We start from the raw sequence: 27,778 nt of genomic DNA on the forward strand, positions 1-27,778 counted from the left end.
GGGAGAGAATATATTTGCAATATCTGTAACAGACAATAGGTTTATCAGAATATATCAAATCCATAATAAAAATACAAACAAGAGAAAAATAGGCCAAGAGTATGAATAGGCAGTAACCAATAAACTTATGAAAAGATACTCAACCCACTAGTAATCAAGGAGATGAAGATTAAATAACAAGATACCATTTCCTTTCTTTTTAAATACTGATAATCTGTATGGGGAACCTCCTCTTTTTCTGGATAGCATTCTAGCAGCAAACATCAAAATCTTCAGTGTGAATATGCTTTCGCTTAGTCATTTCACTTGTCTGAGAACCTTTCAGAAATCTTCGTACGTACAGAAAGAAGCGTGCCCAAGGATATTCTTTTGCAGGGTTGTTTGTATTAGTAAAAAACTGGGGATGTGACAAATGCCCGTCGGCAAAAAGTTGTTTAAGGTAGTGGCTCGTGACCAGAGGTGCTTTTGCCCCCGAGGACCTTTGCCAACATCTGAGGACATTTTTGGTTCTCTCACCTAGGAAAGTGCTACTGGCATCTCGTGGGGGAAGACCAGGATGCTGCTAACCATCCTACCGGACAGCCCCTACCAAAAATTACCCAGCTCCAAATGTCAGCAGTGCTGAGGTTGAGAAACACTGGGTCAAATAAAACTGCAGCCAACTGAAAGAAAAGGGTAAATCTGTGCCATTAAAGATCTCCAAGACGTGTCATTTTTTAAAAAATGCTTTTTTTACAGCTTAATATGTGATTTTTTTATAATACAAGAAAACAAAATAGCAAATTTGAAAAACCGCTAAATAATCAGTTCTCCCCAGAGGCGGCCAGTTTCTTAGGTGTCCTTCCAGAAATAGTCCCAGCATGGGCAAGCATATTTGGTTTCTAATAAGCTGCAGGAACTTTGCTGCCTGGTTAGAGTCGGAAACCAGCGCATTAACTAGCGAGCTGCTCGAGACCCGCACCTGAGGACCCCTGACACAATGTTCTTTCGATTATTCCCCCTCCCTTGTGCTTTCAGTGGCATTTTTTATTTTTGGATACAGAACAGAACTGTGTGCTGGGGCTTGCGGGGATGGGAAGGAGCCTGTAGCAAGAGTCTGATACTGATGAGCGAGACGGGGATCCAGTGGAAGTAAGCCGGGTGAGGGTTCTCTCTCACGTGGGTGTTAATGAAGTTCCACAAGGGCTGTTTGGTGGTGATGACCAGCGGGGGCTTTAACAGGAAGGCGGGGGGGAAATTTCCTTCCACCGCAGGGCAGAATTCAGCCGAAGTTAGAAGCATATCAAATTCTCTTCCTGCCTGCCCACAGCCAAGCAAAGTCATTTATGGGCCGCTTGCATCTACAAATGCACTTTGCACACTGACTCACCCCATCTCTGACTTTTTGAACAAGCCTGACTTTCATCTCGTGGGCTTTTCCAGAAAAGCCTTTTAGAATTGGGTCTGAGACCTTTTGATGTGGGCTTTCATCCTACTTCTCTTTCTCCTGCCTGTCTCCCTCACTGAAACATTATTCCAAGATCAGGATAAAAGCCCCCACAAGAAGGTTGGGTGACCTGCCTGCATCCAGCCCGGGGTTCTTGAACCGTAAGGTGTCTGGGGCCATCTTCAGCCAGATGCAGGCACGTGACTCAGCACAGCAGACCTGGCAGGTGCATGGGAAGATCAAGCCTGCTTGAAGGAATGTTCCAGGTCACAGACTACAGGCAGCGGGTGATTTCTTCCTTGAGGGACCCAACCAGGCTGAGAACCTGAGCAAGCTGCCTGGCACCTGGCTGTGGAGACAAGGACTTTTATTTTATTTTATTTTATTTTATTTTATTTTTTTATTATTTTATTTTTAAGGTATTATTTATTTGACACACAGAGAGAGAGAGAGCACAAGCAGGGGGAGGGGCAGAGGGAGAAGCAGGCTCTCCGCTGAGCAGGGAGCCCGATGCGGGGCTCGATCCCAGGACCCTGAGATCATGACCTGAGCTGAAGGCAGACGCTTAACCGACTGAGCCCCCCAGGCGCCCGAGACCAGGACATTTTAGTTGCAGAGTTGTGGTGGAGGGACATTCGTTCCTCTCAGGTGATGTCAGCCTGCTTCATCTGTAAAATTTAAACCCACTGCTGCTTTCACAAAAATCATCTCTTCTCGAAAGTAAAAACTCTGACAGAATGAAGTCAGAAATGACAGTTTGGGGGACGAGGGGGTGGTTTCGATCTGAGATGATTTCAGTGATCTGAATGGTGCCACAGCTGGTGTGTGAGACCCTGGCTCTGAGTCGAGGGTGCTTGCAACATACTTTTAAACCCCTGGACATGTGTGCTAGAGATTTGATTCGCAACTTTCATGGCAGTTCAAAGTAAAAGAACACACCTTTATGAGGGGAGCTAAGAGGGCCCCCGGGGAAACAAGTTAGTCCGTTGGATAGTATCACATTTAAGTTCCACTAAACAGAACCACGCGTGCCTTCCAGAAAACTCCCAGCCTTCCTCACTCAGCCTTGAAATCAGAACTCCTCCTTCAGGTTGTCTGCATTACGCTGTGTTTTGATTTGCTTTTCTAACTGGAAACAAGAAGAGGTCTGAGGGGCTGTGGTTGTGGGGGGGGGGGGGGGCGGGATCCATACCCTAGGGCGTTTTTTCCACGATGGTCTGGCTTGCTCAATCTTCCTTTTCACCTTTCTGCCTGCCCTCAGAGTATTGATCTACAAGATTCAGGGGTCTCCAGCATTTGCAGAGGTTACCTGCTGGCCTTAGAAGAGTTCTGAAAAGTTTGGTGTCAATTAATTTTTTTTTTTGAGTGTGCTGGCTAGGATGCTGGCCATTTAAAGTAGGAATGAGTGAATTATTGGACCAAAGGGAAGCTTATAGTTGCATGTGTTAGCGTATATCATCTGTGGTCTGCATGAGATTTTGCAAAATTGGGATTCTTGGAAGAAGAGCACATGGTAGGCAGCCTTAGGCCGATTGAACAGGATTTGGGAAGCCTTCTTTCACAAGAATGTTTTCCAGGGGGGTCTGAGATGGTTTTGTGATAGAGCACGAACATCCTTCCTGCTGCAAGGTCCTCAGCCCTGGGAGCTCAGAGGGGAAGACCTGCACAGACCTCTGTGTTCACTGGGAAACTCCCCCATCTCTGTGTCACTATGTGAAAGAGGTGACTGTCACAGATGAAGAGTCGTACAAATTAGTCTAATCTTTGCATTAAATTTGGCACAAATTTGCTTCTCCACCTAGGAATGGCGCTGCATAATTCTGAGTTCTCTGTATTTTAAGGTGAGCCTTGAAGGCCGCCCCCACCCCGCTCCTCCGCCATGCAAAAAAAAGTCAGCAGGAGGTGGCGAGACCCGTAGACTGAGGCCTGCAAATAGGGACTGATGAGCAGCAAAACTCTGGTGAAACCGCCCAGTCCTGGGTGAAGCAAAGCCCCCCCTCAGAGCTTTAAAACAACCTCAAGGCATGAATCATTATATTACCAAGGCTGGCTGGCTTGAGAGGAACTGAAAAAATGAAAATACTCACGTTGCTCATTAGCAAAGGGGAATACGCAAATGTTGAGGGTCCCGTTGTGTCAGAGTCCGTCTGCTGTTTGGGTTTGGCAAGCAGAGCACTCCTCTTGCACATACCTTCATTTTCGTGCCAGATTCTCTTCTCGCCCTTGTGCCTTTTCTGAGGAGTTTGCCAGAATGGAATGAGGGGCTTGAGAAAACAGAGTGTGTTTCGCACTGACCCTTTTAACCGGTGTTAGGTCATTTTTGTGATTTAATGCTTGTTATAGACTCACATTTTCTTCCTTTTTTTCTTTTAAGATTTTATTTTATTTTTTTGAGGGAGAGAGAGAGCAGAGAGAGAGAATGAGCAGGGTGAGGGACAGAGGGAGAAGCAGACTCCCCGCTGAGGAGGGAGCCGGACGTGGGGCTCGATCCTGGGACCTGGAATCCTGACCTGAGCTGAAGGCAGACGCTTAAGCGGCTGAGCTACCCAGGCGCCCCTGGACTCACTTCTTCTACAGCAGGTTTCTCCATGACAGCACAAGAGTCTGGGCCACATTTGAAACCAGATGGTTCTTTGTTGTGGGGGCTATCCTGTACATTGTGGGGTGTTCAGTGGTACCCCGGCCTCTACCCACTAAATGCCTGCAGCAGCCTCCCATCATGGTGACAACCAAACTAGACATTGCCGAGTGTCCCATAGGACACAAAATCTCTCTCTCTCTCTCTCTGTCTCTCTCTCTCACACACACACACACAGCCTTTGTTCACTGTTCTATAGGAAAGAAGCAGTAAAAAAATCATCTTTGTCCTAAATTAGTTGTACTTTTAAAATAGATCCTAAGGTTTTCCATCATTTAACACCTGTGTGTTAGTGGTTTCTTCCCTATGTGGGGTAAATAAGATTTTATTCTTTTTGAGTGGCCTTCACAAAAACTCAGAATCTTCTCTCTCCTCTTCCGATCTGCTCTCCCGTGGGATTCATATGTTGCTAATAATTTACCAGACCTGTTAATTCATTAATAGGTCATTAATTTATTAATCCTGCACGTTCATTCATTTGCAACAGTATACTTGGTGAGCTCTCACCACATGCCCAGTGGTGAGCAAGCGCCGCCTTGAATAACCAGGATTCCTTTCTGTTTCATAACAAATCTACCTTCCTCAGTTTGTCTATGAGGAGGGCTTACATTCTTGGAAAGCAAAACTGCATCTGACATGGAGGAACGGGTCCTTGGAGTCAGACACACTTGGGTTTTTGAATCCCACCTCCCACTGCTTATGAGCTGGGTAGCCTTGGAACCATTATTGAACCAGTGTACCTCAGTTTCCCAGTGTGAACATGGGGGTGATGCCCTCTCCATGGCAGATTTCTGTGAGGCCTCAAGGAGATCATGTACATCAGGCATCAATAAATGCTACCTTACCGTCCGGCCGCCAGCCAGTAAGTCGTGACATAGGAGCCGCCATCTTTGTGGGTCCAAAACGGCCAAATAGTGGCAACTTCCTACAGTTCAACCTAATAGGTAAATAAATGGAATGATTCTGCTTGGTTATTTTCCCGCGTTCCCACCCTCTCTCTGAGGAGGCATCCCACTGGCATAACAGAAGGCACTTCAGAGGATAAGCCCACTCGGCTGCAGCGACAGCTCGCGTGTGTCTTAAAAGCTTGCACTCTGGGAACTGGCACTTTCCCAGCCTTGCAGCCGGTTTGTGAGGAGATCACCGGAATTGCAGCAATTTCTCCGTGTGCTCCGGTTGTTTGTTCCCTGGGCGTCCGTCATGGGCTGGCCTGTGTCTGACGCGTCTGTATTTCTGTTCCAGGTCACGCTGCTGATCGCCTTCATCTGCGTCAGGAGTTCTGTGTGGGTCAGCTACAGCGCCTACAGCTACTTTGAAGTGGTCACCATTTGCAACTTGATAATGATCCTCGCCTTTTACCTGGTGCACCTCTTCCGCCTCTACCGCTTGCTCACCTGCATCAGCTGGCCGCTGTCGGTAAGGGGGTGGCCCGGGGCCCTGAGACCCGACAGACTCTGTCCCATCTGCCCCTCCCCCACAGCCCCCCCCTCCTCCATCACCTCTTCCTGCTGCAGCCCTGAACTTCTCACTGTCTGGTGGGCATCTCAGCCCATGTCCCGCTGGTTTCTAAAGCTCACCTTCCAGGGGCGCCTGGGGGGCTCAGTTGGTTAAGCGTCTGCCTTCGGCTCAGGTCATGAGTCCAGGGTCCTGGGATCAAGCCCTGCGTAGGGCTCCCTGCTCAGTGGGGGGCCTGCTTCTCCCTCTCCCTCTGCTGCTCCCCTTGCCTGTGCTCTCCTGCTCTCTCTCTGTCAAACAAATAAATAAAATCTTTAAAAAAAAAACAAAAAACAACTCACCTTCCAGCAATAAGAAAGCTGTGTGTGTGTTTTCTCAAGGGACAGAAAAGGGTAGGAAGAGGAAGCTGATAAAGGCGATGGGTGTTTATACTGTTGTGATAAGGTTTGTCAGCTAAAAGGGACTGGCAGAGTCTGAGGAAAGATTCCAGAAGTTTCCAGGATTTTTTTTCTTCCCGCTATATTATTATTTAAATAGCTTGATTGACATACAGTTCACATGCCATACAATTGCCCACTTAAAGTGTACAATTCAACAGAGTTTACCATAGTCCCAGAGTTGTGCAAGCATCACCACAGTCGATTTTAGAACATTTTCCTCGCCTCAAAAATAAACCCCATCCCCTTTCGCTATCACCTCCCACCTCTCATCCTCTCCAGCCTGAAAGCAACCGTGAATCTACTTGCTGTCTTGTGAATTTTCCTATTCTAGACATGTCCTGTAGGTGGAATCATATGTGTGGTCTTCTGTGACTGGCTTCTTTCACTTAGCAGAGTGTTTTCATGGTTTATCTATGTCGTAGCATGGGTCAGTACTTCATTTTTTTAACAGCCACATCCATTGAAAGGATAGACCACGTCTTGTTTATTTGCTTATTGGATGGACATTTGGGTTGTTTCCACCTTTTGGGTATTATGAAACGTTATGAATAATGCTGCTATGAACACTCATGTACAAGTTTTTGGTATGGACATGTTTTCATCTTGCTTGGGGATATACCTGAGAGTGGAATTGTGGGGTCCCATGGTAACTATGTCTCATTGTTTGAAGAACGGCTAGACTTTATTCCACACTGGCTGCCCCAGTTGACATTCCCATCGGCAGTGTATGAGGGTTCCAGGGTCTCCATAGCCTTCTCAACACTCATTATTTTCTGACTTTCTGATTTCAGTCATGATAGTGACTGTGGAGTGGTATCTCATGGTTTTGATTTGCATTTCTCTGATGACTATTGATGTCAGTCATCTTTTGATGAGCTTTTTGGCCATTTGAGTATTTTCTTCAGAGAAAAGTCTGTACAGATCCTTTGCCCATTTTTGGATTAGGTTGTTGTTTTATTACTCAATTCTCAGAGTCCTTTGTATATTTTAGTTACAAGTCCCTTACCAGATAAATGATTGGCAGATATTTTCTCCCATTCTTTTGGTTGGTTTTCATTTTCTTGATAGTGTCCATTAAAGCACAAGTTTTTAATTTCAATGAGATCTAATTTAATTACTTTTCTTTTTTTGGTATAAAAAAATGTTTGTGTTTTGGTATAAAATCTAAAAGGCATTGCCAAATCCAAGATCATGAAGGTTTGCCTCTATGTTTTCTTCTAAGGAGTTTCATACTTCTAGCTCTTACATTTAGGTACTTGGTCTATTTTGGATTAATTTTTGTGTCTAGTGTGAGTTAAGGATTCAACTTCATTCTTTTGCAGGTAAATATCCAGTTGTCCCAGCACCATTTGTTGGGAAGACCATTCTTTCCCCCATTGAATTGTCTTGTCATCCTTACTGAAAATTAGTTGACCATAAACTCATGGATTTACATCTGGACTCTCAATTGCATTGATCTTACCCCACTATCTTGATTGCTGTAGATATTTAACCAGTTTTGAAATTAGGAATTATGAATCTTCCCATTTTTTTCAGGATTGTTTTGGATTTTTGCAATTTCATACAAATTTTAGAATCAGCTTTTTAGTTTCTACGAAGCAGTCAGCTGGGATTCTAATACAAACCATTGAATCTATAGATCGATTTGGAGAATATTGCCATCTTAACAATATTAAATCTTGTGACCTAAGAACATGGAAGGTTTTCCCATTTATTTAGATCTTTAATTTCTTTCAACCGTGCTTTGTAGTTTTCAGAGGGTAAGCTTTGTGCTTTTTGGAGGGGGGAGGTTAAATTTGTTCCTAGGTATCTTACTCTTTTTGATGACATTCCAAATGTAATTATTTTCTTAATTTCATTTTGGGATTGTTCATTGCAAGTGGATAGAAATACAAGAGATTTTTGTATATTGATCTTGTGTCCTTAACCTTGCTGAACTCATTTTAGATCTGACAGATCGTTAATGGGTTCCTTAGGATTTTCTATACAAGATTATGCCATCTATGAATAGAGATAGTTTTATATTCCCCTCCAATCTGAATGCCTTTTATTTCGTTTTCTTGTCTCACTGCAAGAAATTAGTTGAATATTGAAGTGGCAAGACCACACATCATTATCTTGTTCCTGATCTTAGGAGGAAAGCATTCCGTCTTTCATCATTAAATATGATGTTATGGAGTTAACTTCCAGTCCTACTTTGTTGAGTGTTTTAATCATGAAAAGGTATTAGATTTTGTCAAATGCTTTTTCTTTGTTGAGATAATCATGTTTGTTTTCCCCCTTAATATTTTGTTAATATGGTGTGTCACATTGATTTTCATATGTGAAACTAACATTTGCATCCCTGGGATAATTTATGATATATAATTCAGCTTATGTGTAGCTGGATTTGGTTTGCTAATATATTGTTGAGGATTTTCATATTTGTATTCATAAGAGATATTGGTCTGTGGTTTTCTTGTGATGTCTTTGTCTGGTTTTGTTATCAGGGTAATACTGGTCTCAGAGTAATTTGGGAAGTGTTACCACCTCTTATATTTTTTAGAAGAGTTTGTGAAGAATTGGTATTAATTCTTCTTTAAATGTTTGGTAGAATTTTGCAACAAAGGCATCTGAGCCTGGGTTTTTCTTGTGGGTAATTTATTATTATTATTAGTTCAAACTTGACTTTTTATAGATCTATTCAGATTGTTTATTTCTGCCCGAGTCATTTTCAGTGGTGTGTCTTTAGAGGAATATGTCTATTTCATCTAAGTTTTCTAATTTACTGGTATATAATTGTTCATAGTATTCCCTTAAAATCCTTTTACCTCTGTAAGATCCATAGTGATGTCCCCTCTTTCATTTCTAATTCTGGTCATTTGAATCTCGTCATCTTTTCTCTCTCTTTTTTTTCTTGATTAGTCTAGCTAAAGGTTTGGCTATTTTGTTGATCTTTTCAAAGAACCAGTGTTGGTGTCACTAATTTTCCCTATTGTTCTTCTGTTCCCTATATCATAATTTCTGCTTCAGTCTTTTTTTCCTTCTTCCTCCTTGCTTTAGGTTTAGTTTGTTCTTTTTCCAGTGTCTTAAGGTGAAGATTAGGTTATTAATTTAAAAACTTTCTTCCTTTTTAATGTAGGTATGTATAGCTATAAATTTCTTTCTGAGCACTGCTTTAGTTGCATCCCATAGTTTTAGTATATTATATCATCATCTTCATTCATCTCCAGGTACTTTCTAATTTCCCTTGTGATTTTGCATTTGATTGACCCAGTAGTTAGGAATGTGTTAATGTCTACATATTTGTGGGTTTCCCAAAATTCTTTCTGCTATTGCTTTCTAATTTCATTCTGTTGTATTTGAAGAACATACTTCATATGATTTCAATCCTTCACATTTATTGAAGTTTGTTTTATGGCTTACCATATAGTGTCTCCTGGAGAATATTTTATGTGCATTTGAGAAGAATGTATATTCTGTTGTTGGGTAGAGTGTTTTATAGATGTCTGTTAGGTCTAGTTGTCTTATAGCATTGAGTCTTTATTTTCTTGTTGGTCTTCTCCCTAGTTGTTCTATACATTATTGAAAGTGAGGTATTGAAGTCTCCAACTATTATTTTTGAATTACCTATTTCTCCCTTTAGCTCACTGAGTTTTTGCTTCATGTATTTTGTTGCTTTGTTATTAGGTGCATACGTGTTTGTAATTGTTCTGTCTTCCTGATAGATTGCTGTTTTTGTCATTGTAAAATATCCCTCTTTATCTCTGGTAACATTTCTCTTTTAAAATCCATTTTGCCTGATACTAGTATAACCACTCCAGCTTTCTTTTGGTTGCTGTTTGAATGACCTATCTTTTCCTTCTTTCTGCTTTCAGTCTATCTGTATCTTTGAGTATAAAGTGTTTCTCTAGGGCGCCTGGGTGGCTCAGTTGGTTAAGCGACTGCCTTCGTCTCAGGTCATGATCCTGGAGTCCCAGGATCGAGTCCCGCATCGGGCTCCCTGCTCGGCGGGGAGCCTGCTTCTCCCTCTGACCCTCCTCCTTCTCATGCTCTCTCTCTCTATCTCATTCTCTCTCTCAAATAAATAAATAAAATATTTTTTTTAAAAAGTGTTTCTCCAATAGACAGCATATAGTTGGATTTTCTTTTTCTTTAAGTAGGCTCCACGCCCAGTGTGGATCCCAACATGGGGCTTCAACTCACGACTCTGAGATCAAGACCCGAGCTGAGACGCTTAACCCAACTGAGCCTTCCGGATACCCCTGTATCTTTTTTTTTTTTTTTTATCCAGTCTGACAACCTCTGGATTGTTTAATTATTCACATTTAATGTTATTACCTGCTGTGTTATTTTGAGAGACATTTCTTTTGTGTTCCTAAGTTACAAGGCCCCTTTCAAAGTTATGGCACCTTTCTGCTTCTTTTGAGAGCAAAGTCCTCTGGTAATGATGCTGATACTGAAACACTCTGAGGAGAGAGAAAGGCCGGGGGCAGGGATGGGGGTGGGTGGAGAGGGGAGTGCATGTTGGAGGGGTAAGCTCAGCCCCACATTTTTGATGAGGTATATTGAGGCACTTTCATTTAGGACTCTCTCGAATCAGTTTTCTCTACCCCATGTCCTATTCCTCTTTCTTCATGGGTGAGAATCTTGGAGGTAGGGAACTTCAGTTACTAATCTGCTCTTCAGTCAATATCTCTGCGGTCCACCTTCTGATTTTCCTTTCTAGTCGCTAAAGGAGAAATTGGGGTCTTTGATTTCACACAGCTTTCAGAGGAGCTGCAGCTTAAAAGTGGAATGCTTTTCCAAAATTTAATAGGTGCCTGCCCTGATGGGCAGAACTTCACGGAGGACTAATTTCTGAATCCTCATGGAAGACAACTAAAAATGAATACACTCTGGATCCAGAGGGAGTCCTCTGGTGGCCCTAAGCCCCAGTTCTCCTCTGATCTGGTGTTTAATGGGGAGGAAGAAGGAAGAAGTGGAAGCCTTACCCTGCTGCTGAATGACAGAGGTTCAGCCTCATTCAGGGCCTGCAGAGAGGGCATTTTAAGTCCGGAGGGTGAATGGGGTGCAGAAGGATGGAAGCAGAGGTGGAATCTGCCCTGCTAGCAAACTCCTCAGCAGTGTGGCCTGAGGGCACACTCCCAGAGAGCAGAGAGAAGATGAAATGAGGACAAAGTGAGGAGGCTTATTAGGAGCCAGAAAGTCAGCTCCTCCCACCCCCACAAGCACTTCACAGAGGGCCTCTGACCTCACCCTGGGCTGTGACTCCAGGTCTGAGGGGGCCAGCACCTCCAGACCGCACCTAAAACTGTTCACAGAGTGGGCAGGCACTCCAGGCAACCACCAAAGCTAGCACGTTGTTAGCCCAGAACTTTCTCTGAAGCAGAAGTGAGAGGTACACATCTCTTGAAGGGGCTCTGCTTCTCAGAGCTGGAGCTTCCTTTAAACTCTCCAGCCTGGGAGTTGTGGGAAGCTGTTGGCCCGAGGTCGGGGTGCTGTCTACAGATTGCTCTCAGGAGTGGAGCAGTCCTTAGTGGGTATCTCTCCTCACCCGACAAGTGTCCTTTCTCTCTGTCACCTCTCTGGCTGCCTGCCCGGCTCCTTTTCTGTCTTGCAGGGCCTCATCCTGGCCGGCCTTCTGCAGCTGCTGCCTGTGAGCAAACTGCTCTGCAGGAGGTCATGAGGAGAAGAGGAGATGTCACTGCCTCCCCTCTGTTCCTCTCTTCTGTGCCCACTTGCCTCTGAGAACCAGGAGTGGACCTCCCGACCCACAGCTTTGCTTTGTTTTTGTCCCCAGGAACTTCTGCACTATTTAATCGGTACCCTGCTCCTCCTCATCGCCTCCATTGTGGCGGCCTCCAAGAGTTACAGCCAGAGCGGACTGGTAGCTGGAGCGGTGAGGACACTCTCGGGGGAACCTTCACGAATGAGTTCACTTCTTGCGCATTTTCTTCCTGATGGGCAGCGAGGAGATTGTTTCCTGGGGCCTTTCTTTCCCAGAAAAGTACCCATCCGAACCCACCTGGATCCAGCTAACAGCAGCCTCCAAAGAGCCGGGTCCACAACAGAGGGCCTCAGCAGGTGGATGGTGGGGTTCCTGGCACACTCAGATGGCGCCAGCGGCCCAGCCCTCCCTCAGACAGCCACTCCTTACATCAGGGGGCCAGTCGGTCTTAATGCACATGCCCGTTCGGGTCATTCATTGGGGGCTGCCTCAGGCTATGCAAAGATCCTGAGGCCTCTTTGGGGCCCAGAAAAAGAGCATGTGATCAGTTAGTGATCCCTGCCATGAATGGTAGCTCTGCTGGTCCTGATTTATAGCAGTATTCAGGCCAGGAAACAACGCTCCTAGACCTTGCAAAGGTGAAAATTAATCCATCTGATAGCCTGAATAGAAGGATGGAAGTGTATAAAAATACAGTGCTGTGGGAGCTGTGTTTACCACACTTATGCAAATATATATACATGGGTGTGTTCATTTGTATGTATTTATTTTTAAAAGACATAGATTCCTGCCATCTGATTTCTGATTTAGCTAATTGATTACAGCTGATTTAGCTAATTGGTTACAGAAGTTTTTTCCCTGATTTCTGATTTAGCTAATTGGTTACTTCTGGCTATGACACTGATTTGCCTCACTGATGAGCAGATGAAATTTTTTGAATGAGGGTTTTTCTTTTGTTTTTGTTTTTTTTTTTAGTGAGAGGGAGAGAGAGCAGGTGGGTGCGAGGGCAAGGTAGGGGCAGAGGGAGAGAGAGAGAATCTTAAGTGGGCTCCGTGTCGGCACGGGGCTCCATCTCACAACCCTGAGATCATGACCTGAGCCAAAATCAAGAATCAGACGCTTAATTGACTGAGCCACCCAGGCACCTCAATTTTTTAAATGAGTTTGAAGAAAAGCTCTATGAGACAGGCACTCTTTCATTTATATGTTAGCAAAATTCTCCAGACTTTGGGCTGGGAGTGGGTTAATGCCTGGAATTCCACCGAGGGGTGGGGTCTGTCCTCCAAAGATGGGCACGGCGCAGCCAAGCCTTTGAATACTCATGAGCTTAAGTGCCGCCCTCTGCGGTTCCCAAGGAGAGAGGTGGGCACCACCTACAGCTTACCACCCGCCTGACTACAGACAGGCTGGTGAGGGAGACAGAGGAAACTGGTGCCCATTGTGTTTCGGGACCACATGGAGAGGTTCCCCCTGGGTTTTACGATTCAGGTTGCACATAACCATGTTTGTTAGCCCCAGAATCCCAATAAGCCCCATTTATCATACACCAGCTTGGTGCCTAGGACCAAGCCTCGGCCATGGGGGAGCCAGAGGAAACAAAAAGATACAGTCCTTGCTTATGAGAAAATGGTCATCCAGTTTAGGAGTCAAGGCTGAGGCCCATGAAACAATCAGCAAACAAGGCATTGTCATCCAGAAGAGCACCACGTAGCAGTATAATAAACTGTTCAATTATGCAGTGCAGACAGTAGGAGACCGGGATGGTATCTAATGTGCTAATTGTGCAGAACAGACAATGAGGGGCCAGGACAGGCTCCAATAGGCTAATTATGTGGTACAGACAATCGGTGCAAAGGGAGCCAAGGAAAGGGACCTGGGGGCGGGGAAGCCGGGTGTGGGCCTGTGGGGGCAGCCTCTTCTGTGAACCAGCAGCCAGGCTTGAAAAGCAAACCAAACCCTTGGAGACCATGCCCTTGGTCTGGCTGCTCCCGGGCTGTGCCTACTGCACGTCAGCCCGTGGTTGTGGCCACGTCGCCAACCGGAGGCCATTTGCAAGTCCGGGAACATCTGGGCAAAAATCGAGCAGGGCTCTGGAGCCAGATTCCTAGGGCGCACATCCCATGTCTGGCCCTTGCTGGCTCGTGGCCCTGGGCAAACTAGTTGACTTGCCGTCCTTCCCTGTCTTTAGCTGCCAGATGAGGGAGATGGGAGGTAAGAGCAGCACCCACCTGGCAGAGGGGTGGGACTTGAAGGGACCAGCACCCCTAATGGGCTTAGAACCCCGGCAGGCACAGAGTCGGTGGTCAGTAAGTCATAGCTCCTACGTTGCTGTTCACAGGTCAGGAACTGACTGCAGGCTTCCAAGTGCCAGACAGACACCAGAGTGTGTGCCTGCTTCTCTCTGGACCATCGGATGAGCCCCACCCGAGGCCCTTTTCCTCCCTGGCCGCCCTGCTCCTCATCTTTAAGTGAAGCTGGATGGGGCTGGGTCAGCTTTCCTAGGTCAGCGAGGTCAGCCACTTGAGCACTGGGTAGATCCCCCAGAAAGGGAAGGAGTGCTGCCTTCACTGATTTTAGTCTAAGATTGTTGAAATACGTGCAAACGTAAAACTGTATATCAAGGCCTCAGCTTCTGGCTATGACACAGCTATAAAGTGAGACAGAACAGAAAGCCATTAAGAGTGAAATGCAATGCTGCCCCATCCAGTAAAATCCATTTGAATGTTAGAAATTTAAAAACCCCTACTGAAATGTACAGTTCCACCTTCTTCTCTTTCATTAGCCCAGATAATTGTCTTTTACAGCGCCTTGGCCTCAGCTCAGTTGTAAATACGAACCCGAACATGGGCCCTGAAGTTGCCTGGAGTGAGGAGGGCCAGGAGGTGGAGCCCAGAGCCTGAGGGCCAGGCCTGAGCTAGGGCCCTGCACCTGAGCAAGGACCAGGTGGTCAGGTCACTCGGTTCCCCCAGGCTCCCCCTGGGCCACAGCTGGTACAGGGATGAGAAACATAAAGGACAGCCTGAGTGATTGGCCCTTGGCCTGGGAACCTCCTTTCTTCTCTGTCCTGTGCAGATCTTCGGTTTCGTGGCCACCTTCCTCTGCCTGGCGAGCATCTGGATGTCCTACAAGATCTCGTGTGTGACCCAGTCAGGAGGTGAGTTCCAGTTGTCCGAACACAGGCAATCTCTGAAAGTTCCCTCTGCTGGGGAACAGGAGGACGGCCTGTTGTGGAGTTCAGCAACAGGGAAGGGCCCCACTGCAGGGGAGGCCTTGAGGGGTAGGGGCCCAGGTGGAAAGGCGGAACCCAAGGCCCTCTGCTCTCGTCCTGTTTCCATAGCCCGGGGCATCCTCACGTGTCTACCTCTGATGCTGAAGCCTTTTCTTTAAATCCATTTCCTAATGACAAAAATGAAGTGTAGAGAATTTAGAAAGTGCACATAAAGAAAAAGAAAAAATTTTTCATGCAAACCATCTGTCATCACATTACCCAGAAATAGCACCTGCTGGGTGTCTGTCCTTCCAGTATTTCCTCTCTCTGGATGGATGGATGAACAGATATAAAGATACATAGATAGGTATAAAGATACATAGATCTATTTGTTGCTTTTATTAAAGGATCTGACTTTATGTGTTATTTGTAACCTGCTCTTGTTCTTCTATTTAACCACCAATCAGGCATTTTCCCCACATGGTTGGGGATTCTTCTCCAACATGTTTTTTTTTTTTAAAGAATTTATTTATGCATGCATTCATTCATTCATTCATTTTTAGGATTTTATTTTTAAGTAGTCTCTACACCCACCGTGGGGCTCGAACTCACACTCCTCACTGACTGAGCCAGGCGGGTCCCCTCTCCTCCCTCACTTTTAATGGCTCCATGCCTTGGGTGCAGTTCACTGCAGTTCCACTGCACGTCTGTGTCATAGTTTACTTGTCTCCTATTTGGGGTCATTATGTTTTGTTTCTTTAATTCTTTGCTACTAAACAGTGTTGTAAAGAGCATCCTTATAAATACAGCCCCACACTCATCCCTAATACCATTTCTCTTTAGAATGCCTTCCTAGAAGTAACACTGCTAAGAGCTATTTTGATTAGTCCCCTTCTCTACTCCAGCCCTTCCTCTCTTTGTTCTTCTACACCACAAAACATCAGAGCACGCACGGCCTGTGGGCTGAGCTGCCTCGCAGAAGGGTTGTTTCATCAGAGCTTCCATTTCCTTCCAGAAGCTACTGATGCTGAGGGCAGGGAGCCAGTCACAAAAGACCACAGACCGTAGGATCCCATTGATGGGAAATGTGTCGAATGGGCTCATCCCAAGAGGCAGAAAGAAGATGGTGGGGGGTGGGGGGCGGGTGTTGCAAGGGGCTGGGGGATGGGATGGCAGATGGGCCCTCTTTTGGAAGTGATGAAAGATTCTCACATTGTGGTGGTCAGTGCTTGAGCCATCCTGTGAATATTTGAAAACCTTGGAAGTGTACACTTTAGACGGATTTAGTGGATTGTATGGTACGTGGAGTCTATGTCGGCCAAGCTGTTTAAAGAAAAAAAAGAATGAATGATGAAAAGTAGAGAATGTGAAAGAGAGTTACTAGGTAACAGCTAAAGGTGATACATGTGTAAATACTGGCAGAAACATAGGCTGAAAATTCAGGAAGGAAGAGCCAAAAGAAAGAGCTAAGACACTTCAAGTCCCTCTGAGGATGGGCTGGGGGTTGCGGCGAGGTGGGGAGCAACGATATCCTCCCCGCACTACTGAATTTTTTTCTCTTTGAGTGTATTTAGAAAGGCTAAGATCATTCCAAGGGCGGTGGGTGCTGGGTGGAGGAAGGAGGAAGTGCACTGAGCCGAACCGGGTCAGCCCCCTGCTGTGTGGCTTCTGCGTGGGCCCTGCCCTGCCAGCCGGCCTAACTTTGCCATTTCCTTCTCAAGATGCAGCTGTGTGATGCCAGCCCAGGCCCGGCCCCGCGGGAGGCCCTGCGCACAGGAGGGTCAGTGGGCCAGCCCCCACGAAGGGCTTCTGACCCCATGATCTTGTGCCAAAGCCCCGTCCACGCGGGTGGGCACAGGAGGGGGGCTTCGGCGTCCTCCAGGGCTCCTGAGCCGCGCGGAGCCTCTCTTTCCAGTCGTCCTTGGAGAATAGTCCTCCCCGCCCGGGAAAGAAAACCAGCCTCCAGGGAAATCTGGTCTCTCCCTCCTGCTTTGAGAACCACCTGCCTCAGGGACTGATGACCCCACTTAACCCACGAGGGAGGGGTTTCTGAAAACTCCTGCCTAACTCTGCTTCTACTTCACATTCCTCAGGGGAGTGAAGCCGCCTTAAGTCCTCTTAGAGAAACCAAGCCATCTCCTAATTTATCCAGCTTGGAAAGCCTCTCTCTGGAGAGAGCCTCTTCCTTAAGTGAGGCATGTCTGCAGAAGCACTCTGTGGTCAGCCTGTCCCCAGAGAGGAGACCCCGGCTCCTTCCGGGCTTCAGCCTGAATTCCCATTGTGTGTGTGTCTGTGTGTTTGTGTGTGTGTCGGTGTGTGGGCGTGTGTGTGTTTTGTAATAAAATATTGACTTGGCCAATTGCACAAGGATTTCTTATTAACTGAGGCTGTCGACCAGGAGTAAAGTGATGGGGCCCACAAAGCTCGTGGGGATGCCTGGGGGCCCACTCCTGCATGTGCACGCCAGCCCCTCCCCGGAGCTGAGAACACCGAAGGATGCAGAAGATACGGGCCGCTCAAGATTTGCATATTTTCAGAGTAAATCGGTGGTGAAGGGTGGCCAGTACCGTTCACACAGGACAGAAAGCAGTACTCAAGAGCGACACAGGCAGCCCTAAAAAAAAGGGGGTAGAAAATTCTGGTACCTACTACAACACAGATGAAGCTCGAAGACATGACGCTGAGTGAAATAAGCCGGACACCCCAGGACAAGCCCTGTCTGATTCCATTTGCACGAGGTTACTAGAGAAGTTACAATTCAGAGACAGAAAGTCGAAGGGGGGTGGCCGGGGCCTGGGGCAGGGGCCTGGGGAGTTTGTGTGTCCACTTGGGAAGATGGAGATGTTCTGGAGATGGATGGCGGTGGCTGCCCAACAACATGAATAATACCACTGCACGGCGCACCTAAAAATTGTTAGATTGGTACGTTTTATGTTCTGTATCTTTTACCACAATTTTTTAAAAAAGCAATACAAGACATTCTGTCTAGGCACCTCCACAGCTGGAAGAGCCACTTGGGGCGCGGGGGAAGACAGAGACCCAGGTCGCACCCAGCCCAAGGCCGGCAGCACGGCCGGCACCATGTTCTAGCGGGTGCTTGAGAATCTGGGCTGTGGGACGTGGGCGTCTTCCCTAAACCAGGCCCTCCCTGGGACTGCTCAGCCCAGGGGCCATACCCCTGTGTAACCCAAACTCCATACCCAGCTCCCCGGCTCCCAGCACCGGGAGGTGACCCATGGGGGCAGGCGCGGCCAGGCTGAACCAAGTAGAGGAGGGAAGACTGGACCTGGAGGGAGGACAAGGCGTCAGGGGCCAACCTGAGCCCCCAGGAGGGGGCACTGGGAGACCAGGCCAAAGCTGGTCTGCCCACATCCTCCCCCACAGTCAGCCAGCTCCCTGGTGGGCAGAGCCTCCCTGGGGAGGGAGGGAAGATGGAGGGTGGCGCTCTCCCTTGGGGAAGCCTCTGCCACCCACAAGAAAAACCTGCTCAGAGAGGCCCTCTGCTCTCTGCTCAGAGAGAACCTCGCTGGGGTTCTCTTGGTGGGGTTCTCTCCAGCGGGCTGGTGTGAGCAGCAATAAAACTGCCCACACCTACCCTGAGCGGGCTGGCGGGGACCCAAGGAGAAAGCCAAGAGGGAAGCCAGGCTGGCGACAGAGCTGGGATTTGAGTCCGGGTCCAGCCCTGCCCTGGGCCTGGCGTGTGACCACCGTACCCAGGGAACGGCCAGGCCAGAGCTGGCCTGGGCCAACTGGCTTCGTCCACAGGCAGTTGGCTCTGGTGTCTGCAGACGGGCCCAGAGGAGGAAACAAGTGTGTTCCTGAGGGAGGCCCTGCCAGGGCCTGACACACTCCTTGTGCTTACAACCGTGTGCTAGAAGCTTCTCTTCCAGACACCTTTACCTGCTCAGCCCTCCGGCCAGGATGCTAAGATGACCCCGAGCTGGCCCATCCCCTGTACCACCATCTCCCACCCAGGCCTCCTCCCCAGCATGAAAAGCTGACTGTTGCCATGGAAACACAAGGGCCTTTGGGGCGTCTCCTCAGCAACCAGCACTTTGAACATCCTGTGAACTCTCAGGGGTGCTTCAGGGGGATCGTGGCTGTCTGATTTTATGTGCAAAATAGGTTAACCCCTTAAACCGCACACTCTCCTGCTCTCAGTAGCAAACACTGACCCTGGAACCCCTCGACCCTCCCGCCCGCCCCCCCCCACCTCCCTCACCTTGGGCAGCTTCAGGGGACCCTGGCCTCGCGCCTCCAGGTGAGTGGCTCTGAACCTGCCGCGTCCTGGGCGTCCTGGGTGGAGCGGGATTTCTCCGACCCGCACAGCCAAGACAAAGCAGGGGAATGAATGCAGAGATGAGGCTACAGCCCCAGTGCTCTTACTCCAAATTGTGGGCTTTTCAAATTAATCCCGTTCTTATGGACTGACCTTACAGTAAGTATATAGAACTGTAAGCTGGCCATTTATATGGATACCTTTTTCCTGTTTTACAGAGTGGAGTTTCATACAGTTTAGATTGAAAAGGGGGGTTTCTCTGTTTAAAAACGAAACAAAAAACAAAACTAAACGTTCAGAACCCCCTGAGAGGCAGGTTGCTGCCAGGCTGGGCACCGGGGGGCTGGCTAGAGCAACCAGCCCAGGCTGGGAGAGGGGACATGGAGGGGCCTCCTCACGAAGGCCACCAGGAGGCTAACTGGAGCGTTTGGACCTTGTGAGGTGAAGGGGGCAACTGGTGGCTCGCTGGGGTTTTACTGTAATTTTCTCTGTCCAGGAGAATTACGCAAATGAGAAGGACCACGGTTAACTCCACTGCAGAGTTGTGCAAAAAAGGAAACGCGGTATCAAGTGCGCCCCTTGGCTCAGGTAACAGCCAGAATAATGGTCCCGCTGAATATCCACCTGACCAAAACGATGAAAACCCCTCCCTTCCCCGGGGAAGGGGGTGCTAGGGGGCGGGGGGGAAGCACCCCAGGGCTGCCAGATGCCCCGAGTGCCCGAGGGACGGGGAAGTCTGGATTTTTAGGCTCCGCATTTCCTGAGTTTAAAAAGGCTGCCAAACGAACTTTTAAAAGAGACGCTTCGGGCCGAAGCAAGCCCGTGCGGAGGCTCTGCGCCGCCCGCGGGCCCTGGGTCTGCCCCCCTGCGGGGCCCGCGGGCGCCGGGGACCGAGGGTGTCTGTCGCGCCCCAGGAAGTCAGGGCTGAGGCCGCAGCGAGCCGACGCTTCGCGGGCCGGCACCTGCTTCCTCCCGAAACCCAGGGCAGCGCGCGGGGCGGGGGCCCTCCTCGGGGAGTCCCCGGGGTCCCCTGCCAGCAGCCGCGCCCGCTGGTGCCCTGCCACCCCTCTCGCAGCGGGCCTCAACTTTCCTTTTTGCGAAAACAAAACCCCGCGGCGGCGCACGTGGCCGCTAGCAGCGCGCGCCCTCTTGTGGCAGCGGGGCGCAGCGCGGCTTTTAACCTTGACCTGTGACTGCGCCGACTCCCGTTTCCTCGCCCCTCCGCGTCTCTCCTCTCCCAGCATAACTTCCCGACCCTCCCGTTCACCGCATCTTTGCTTTTCTTATTATATAGCTCTATTGCAGTTATATGGATTGCCTAGAAAGTGCAGACAACTACGGTAGTTATTTGTAATTAAATGAAATGGTCATCGCGCCAAACGAAATCTTTTGGGACTTCATTCACTTCCCGTTACGTAGCGGTAACAGACACCCCCTTTCCCCCTTTATGCAACACTTTACATCCTCGGGGCCTCACGAGTCTTGATCCAGCCACCACTGCAGTGCCGGTCCTGCAAGGGCTGTGACCAACTTCATGCCGTCGTAACCACACAGCTGACGCCTGTGGACTCTCACGTGGGAGCTTTCCTGTGGACGCTGCCGGGTTCCCAGCCAGCACCCACACTGTGCAACCCCCAAGTGCAGGAGAGTGCCTGCCCTGGGGGGTAGTAGCCGCCGATGGGACACAGGAGTCAGTGGATACGTCTGTTCTCCTCTCCCGGGACAAACTGTCCTGAGACAGGTTTTACATCACTTCTCGAGACAGTTCCGTGGGACTGATGAAGTTTTAGAATATAAGTGAGGTCCGGAGCCCACGACCAAGAACGAATTCTTGAGACGTCTCTGGGGCAAAAAGGTGATTTTATTAAAGCCTGGGGACAGGACCCGTGGGCAGAAAGGGATGCTGCCCTGCAGTTGTGAGGGGTGGCTGATTATATACTTGGGAGTTGGGGGAGGTAAGGAAAAGGGAGGTTTCAAAAGGATTTTTGTATGTTAAAGACTCACAGGATACCAGAGGCCTTGCCATGGTCAAGTTAAGGTTGCTTTTCCTTCTAGTAAGCGTAGATAAGTAAGATAGTTGGAGCTTCCTGGAAAAACATTACACTTTGCCCTCTTCAAGTATCTGTCAATGGGCTGCAAATTATAAGGACATTTAATTGTATCTACATTCCCTTCTGGAAGCTAGGCCATTGATAGAAACGCTTTGTCCTTGTAAATTGCGAAGACTTTCGTAAACTGAAGGAGATTCCTGTCCTGCAAGACTGTGATCTCTATCAGTTAACCATTCGTTTTTCCTTTAGGGCAACCAGGAGTGCCTGAGGAATGTCACACATACCACATGGTGTGTGTGTGTGTGTGTGTGTGTGTAGGGTGTCAGCTTCTGCTTTGTCCTCAGCTAGCCCTCTGCTCCCTCATCGGGACCAAGGGAAGAGTCCCACAGTGGTGGCCAACTCGGCTACGCATCCTTCTATTGGCTCTCTCCTTCCCAGCTTCACTCCTGCCACACGTGGTTCGTTGGGCTGGATCTGTGGGCACAAGAAGCAGGATATACGTGGTGGCTGCATGAATAGCCTTACTCAGGGGGTATCCTTGGAAGACAGGAGTGAGGGGAAATAACTCCAAAAGTCAGAGCTCCGCGCAGTGCATCTGATCATCCACTTGGGTGGAAGTGGCCCAAGGACCAAGTATAGAGCCTTGGGGAGAGGTGAATGGCCAGGGGTCTGGAAAGAGAAAGACCAGGAAGGCCCTGCGGGGTGGGTGGGACAGAAAGCCACCAAAACTCTCAAACAGGCAAGTCATTTGACAAGACGTGGATTTCCTACAAAATAAAAATCCTGGGTGATGAGGCCACTGAATGCCAGAAAAAAGGCAGCGCAGGGGAAAAAAAAAAAAAAAAAAAAAAAAACCTTGCCCATGGCCATGTATTTTAGGACTAAGAGGCAAGGGAAGACAGAATGAAGAGGCCAGAGCTGGGCTGGCTGGGGGCTGCGAGGGCGCACAGAACAGCAGAAGCGAAAACCTGGGGCAGATTTCACAGGTCCGGTGGAGCAAAGACCTCAATCTGAGCTGGTCCCATTCCGACTGCACCAATTAGCCGCGGGACAAGGAGGGACAAGAATCAGGTGTGGGACGGGGTCTCCGGATTCTACCCCACTCTGGAGGAAGCCCCAAATATCCCCCAACTTACTAGATCCTGGCTGTAGTTTTGTGGTTTTGTGGGCGTTTTGTTTTTTGGTCTGGACTGTGCTCGCTGCTCTTTTGCAAGAACCTGCTCACAGGACACACTCATGGCGACCTCTATTGGTGGTTCATATAAGGGTCAGTCAGAGGCCGAGCCGAGAATGGTGTTTACCCATAAAGCTTGCCAAGCATGAGGATGGAAGCCGTGCCTTTTCCTGGGAGAAGAAAAAGTACATTGTCTTCGCGCACAAGGTTTCATCTTGCCAGGGGTGCCGTGCAAAGCTTCAGAGCTTCCCTTCAGTGGAACACCCTGGCCAGCCAGCGACAGCCGGCTTCACCGTAGACTGTGGAAGCTTAAAGAACATGGTCTTGTCCATTTCCACGGTGAGCGGCATCATCAAAGCGAAGGGATGTGTTGCCACCATCATACCTGGTTCTTGGTTTGCAGCTGACGGCGTTGCTAATACTTGATTTTCAGATCTTGTTACGAGTGACAGCACACACTTGTATTGCTCTGAATTCTCCAATGACAGAGCATCGGTGTTTGGGACACAGCTAGCATAATAATGTGAACTTCCGGTGGTTATGCATTTCCATGAGAGCCCCACGGAGAAAACTGCCTTTGCTGCATTACATGCCACCCAAGCACCGCTGCTGAAAGCCAGATGGGCCCTAAGTGAGGACGGAATCCAAGTGTCCTGCCTTTCAAGCGATCATCTTGGAAGCTGTGTCACAGCTCAAGGAGCTATTTCACAATCAAGTTAAGACAAATTGGGGGGCTTAGTTGGTTAAGCGTCTGCCTTCGGCTCAGGTCATGATCCCAGGGTCCTGGGATCGAGTCCCGCATCGGGCTCCTTGCTCAGCGGGGAGCCTGCTTCTCCCTGTCTCTGTCTCTCATGAATAAATGAATAAAATAAAAAAGGACAAATTTTATAGTAGCCACCAACTATGAGAGAAGTGGCCCCACACCCAAACTGGCTGCTTTGCATATTAACTATCGGGGACAGTATGTCCCAAACCTGGGACTATTCCTCCAGCCTCCACCCCAAGTCACCAGACATGTGTCCATTTGAGTGAAGGCCACAACAAGGAAATCGTAGGGGCAATTCAGGCAGCAGTAAATGCCTTCCCCTAGAGCCTGTCTCCCTCAGACTTCAAGGAACTAGAGGCATCTGACTGATCACCCAGCTGACTGGTGCCTCCAGCGATGAAAACTCCACTTCTGGGCCTGTGAACTTTGGAATTTGAGGACTTCCTCTTGCTGCCGAGAGTCAACTGCTAGCATTACTGGGCCCTAAATCAAACCGTTTCCAATTTGACATTCTCATCTGGCAACTCTGAACTAGATTCCATAGGTGGGACAAGATCCAGAAAGTCCTCTCCTGAGAAGAAAATGGATCTTCTGATGAAGGGCCAAACCCTGAGCCTTTAACCATCTTCACAAACAGGTGGTTGCCCACCCATTAGACAGAAATAGTGTTTTCCCTAATGAACTGCTGGTTAAATGAAGGTCTCACCTACCAAATAAGCCAGCTGACAAGAATCCGTGATGAAAGAGCCCACCCACCTCCAAGGCGAGCAGGTCCTCTGCAACGCTAAAGCCATCCAGGGGTGGTAAACGGGTCACGGCCCACAGCTGTGGACACCCCGTGCAATGGGCTGAACACGTGGGACTTCTAGCCAGAGTTCACCTCCCTGGGATCTAGTGAACACCTGTATGCCGGCTCCTGGGCTGTCACTAATGGCCTAGCCGTATGGTCGGGTGTTTGGGCCACCCAGGACTGGGCTAGTGATGACATAATAAATTGAATGTGGCCCCCATGGAAACACATAACTAGTTAATTACAGGCACAATATTTATGTTATATCCATGGTTATATGAAGCAACCACATCTAGAGAAAAGCACTGAGACGAACTCGTGGAAGGCGAGGGAGGTGTTAAAACACGATCAAGCAAAAACTACTAGGCCATTAACAGTGGACAGGAAGAAGACAGGAAGTAGCAGTAGACAGGAAGAACTGATGGACATTCCTTCTAAGGACTTAGTATCGTTCAGGAGATGAGTAGGAGTACCGATTACCGTTGTTTTTAGAACGTCAAATATGTGTGCTACAAGTGTGAAGAGCATTACTGAAGAATTTTAGCTAATAAAAGTGGCAGGAATGACAGTCACCATTTTGCAACTTCTGATAACAGATGTAGAGAAAGGTCAAGGGATGGAAACCTTGAACTACAAAGTTGATCGGAACCTTGATGCTGGGAGGGATCCGATGTCAGCCCCCCAACCACAAAGGGTACAGTTAGTGCAGGCCTGCTCGAGAGCCTGGTGAAGTCCACAGCATCACCCGCCAGAAAACCTTAAGTAAAGGAAAAGACTAATCTGATTTTAAGCAAGCCTTTAGAGCTCTCTTTCAGTTAGAGGAAACACAGGGAAGAGAGGAACAGGTTAAATGACACGAGGACACAAATAAATCCAGGATGTGAGACATCCTACAGGAATCCAAAAATTCTCAGAGGTAACAAGAGATGCCAGCAACAGTGCTGGATTCAAGATCAATAACAATCTATCACAATCCCATCCCACTATTCTAACCAGAATATGTAATTTTTAGAATAAAGATCCCATTCTGGAAACCTGCAGAAATGAAGTATCTAGGATAAATCTGACAAAAGACGTGCAGGACCTTTATGAAGAAAACCATCAGACTTGGGCGCTTGGGTGGCTCAATCGTTAAGCGTCTGCCTTTGGCTCAGGTCATGATCCCAGGGTCCTGGGATCGAGCCCCTCATCGGGCTCCCTGCTCGGCAGGAGGCCTGCTTCTCCCTCTCCCACTCCCCTTGCTTGTGTTCCCTCTCTCGCTGTGTCTCTGTCAAAAAAATAAAATCTTTAAAAAAAAAAAAACCATCAGACTTTACTGAAAAACAATAAAAGACCCAAATCAGTGGAGATTCTAGGTTCATGATGAAGTTTAATGATAAATCATTTCCCCCAAAATTAATCTATAAATTCAATGCAATTCCAAGAAAAAGTTAATGAGGGCTTTTTATGGAACTTGCCAAACCTATCGTAAAATTTTAGAGTAAAAAGTGGAGTACCTCTGTATCCTTTCTCTCAATTCTACTGCAAACCTATAACTATTCTTTAAAAAGTCTTTAAAATAGGGGTGCCTGGGCAGCTCAGTTGGTTAAGCATCTGCCTTTAGCTCAGGTCATGATCCCAGAGTCCTGGGATTGAGCCCCACATCAGGCTGCAGTGGGGAGTCTGCTTCTCCCTCTCCCTCTGCCCCCACACAACCCGCTCGTGCTATCTCAAATAAGTAAATAAAATCTTTTTTAAAAAGTGCCTAGAATAATTTTGAACTTATTAGATATTAACACTTTATCAAGACTGTGGTATTAGCCTAGGTATAGAAAAACAGCCCAAGAAAGCCAGCCCTGGACCCACACATATACACAAACCTGGTAAATGACAGAGGGAACTCTGTCTCTTAGAGGAGCAAAGAGTCACTTGCTAACACGAGAAATCAGATGGCATGTGGTATTCACACCACAAACAGAAATCAAGGTACATTCAAGTACTAAATATAAAATGCAAATCTTTAAACATTTTAGAAAGCAGAGAACATCTCTGACCTTGAGGTAACAAGAATCAATAAGCAAGGACGTGAAGTTAAAATATACAGATGTTGAGAAGATATTTCCAAGGCTTATTACTAACAAAGGATAACATTCATAATATGTCAAAAATTCTCAAATGAGTTAAAAAAAAAAAAACAAACCTCAATGTGAAAGAAAGGCAAAGGATATGAACGAGCAACTCTTTGATGTGGGGAAGCCTAAAGGGTCACCAACCAAATGAGAAGATGATCAGACTCACCAGTAATAAGGAGAGTGTACAATCAAATGAGAGACCACTTCCATCCCAGCTCAGAACTGTTCAGCCGAACTAACACTCAATGCAAGACAAGAATAATGAAACAAGCACCCCCGTACCCTGCTGAGGAGAAGTCTCCACTTTGGACACCATTTGGAAATATTTTGCCGTGTTGGAATTGCACACCAACTGTGACCCAACAGTTTTATTTCTAAGTACACATTCTATATATAACTCTTGCACATATGCGTGAGATGTTCAAATGTTTGTTCACTGCAACACTGGTTGAAATGGTCAAAAATAAACCACATTAAAAGCTTTCTATCGGGGCACCTGGGTGGCTCAGTCGTTAAGCGTCTGCCTTCGGCTCAGGTCATGATCTCAGGGTCCTGGGATCGAGCCCCGCATCGGGCTCCCTGCTTGGAAGGAAGCCTGCTTCTCCCTCTCCCATTCGCCCTGTTTGTGTTCCCTCTCTCGCTGGGTCTCTCTCTGTGTCAAATAAATAAATAAAATCTAAAAAAAAAAAAAAAAAAGTTTTCTATCAACAGAGGAGAGGTAAGTAATTTGTGGCCTATCCATTCAATGGAATTCCAAGGAGTAGTTAAAATGAATGAACTAGAGCTGCACGTATCAGATACATTTCAAAATACTACTGACTGAAGAAAGCCATCTGTAAAAGGATAACTACAGCATAGATACCATGTTATACATTGCTTATGGGTACATCTCTATAGAGAGCACAGACGACAAAGCAGGAAAGACAGCCACCAAATTCACGGTAGTGTTTGCCTTTGGAAAAGTAAAAAGAGCAAAATTCGAGGTGGTGGTACTTCACAAGTGAAACTTCATTTTCTGTTTTAAACAAGGACCTTTCAAGAAAATCTGGTAAAAAGTTAAGATCTACTAAAGCTGGGTGGTGTCTACCACAGGGTATTGATCTTCCATACTTCCGGTGCTTGACGTAGTTCCACAATTAAAAGTGAAGATCTCAGGAAAAGAACAGTACTTACCATCTTTTATTAAACCAATTTTCTATGGTACCCATTACTTGTACAACTATAATTTAGTCTAGACATCAAAACCGTTAGTTTTTCTATTTTAAATTGTTTTGGGGTAGTCAGGCCTGCGAAATGTTCTTAAATGGAATTTTATTTCCCCTAGCTGGGGTCCGATCCTCAACCTGCTTATGACAGACACTGTTGAAACCCAGGCCAGTGGCCCTTCTCCTGCTACAGAACCAATCTGTTCGGGTAATGGAAGGCTATATGCTTCCAAGGGTGTTCCCATCGAAGGAGAGGAATCTGGATTACTTTAGGCCATTTCTTCAGTAATGCCATTCTCCAGGTCAGTAAGCGATTTAGAAATGGGCATTTAAAGTCTTCTAGTAGAAGGCAAGTAGGTGAAGTCCACTGAGGGGCTTCTGGGAAAAAGGAACACCTTCGGGACAGAGAAATACACAATCTCTTCCCTTCGGGCCTTTGGACATTGTCGTGCAAGTGGACGATGTCTGGACATGTTGCCTCCATCTTGCTACACCATCAAGGGTCAACCCTAAGGATAAAAACTC

At 47.5% G+C, this 27,778-nt stretch overlaps 2 protein-coding genes across 3 annotated transcripts in view; both read left to right on the top strand.

Annotated features, from left to right (window-relative positions):
* CMTM8 (CKLF like MARVEL transmembrane domain containing 8) overlaps positions 1–5,445 on the top strand; it is a 160,400-nt gene extending 154,955 nt beyond the window's left edge. Inside the window, exon 5 of the transcript XR_010410918.1 lies at positions 5,307–5,445. The gene's annotated coding sequence lies outside the window, so the exon portion shown is untranslated. The remainder of the gene's footprint in view (positions 1–5,306) is intronic.
* Positions 1–17,244, top strand: part of CMTM7 (CKLF like MARVEL transmembrane domain containing 7) — a 51,943-nt gene extending 34,699 nt beyond the window's left edge. Inside the window, exons 2-5 of one of the 2 annotated variants that reach the window (XM_045903933.3) lie at positions 5,307–5,480; positions 11,742–11,840; positions 14,742–14,823; positions 16,599–17,244. In XM_045903933.3, coding sequence (XP_045759889.1) covers positions 5,307–5,480; positions 11,742–11,840; positions 14,742–14,823; positions 16,599–16,612 — 369 coding nt within the window. In that variant the 3' untranslated portion in view covers positions 16,613–17,244. The remainder of the gene's footprint in view (positions 1–5,306; positions 5,481–11,741; positions 11,841–14,741; positions 14,824–16,598) is intronic. The other variant, XM_064589046.1, reaches the window with a different exon arrangement.
* Positions 17,245–27,778: the final 10,534 nt, after the last annotated feature.

The sequence above is a fragment of the Mirounga angustirostris genome, unplaced genomic scaffold (assembly GCF_029215605.1).
Source record: "Mirounga angustirostris isolate CCGP_5_RB_7025 unplaced genomic scaffold, mMirAng1.0.hap1 SCAF_1, whole genome shotgun sequence".
NCBI classification, from domain to species: Eukaryota; Metazoa; Chordata; class Mammalia; order Carnivora; family Phocidae; genus Mirounga; species Mirounga angustirostris.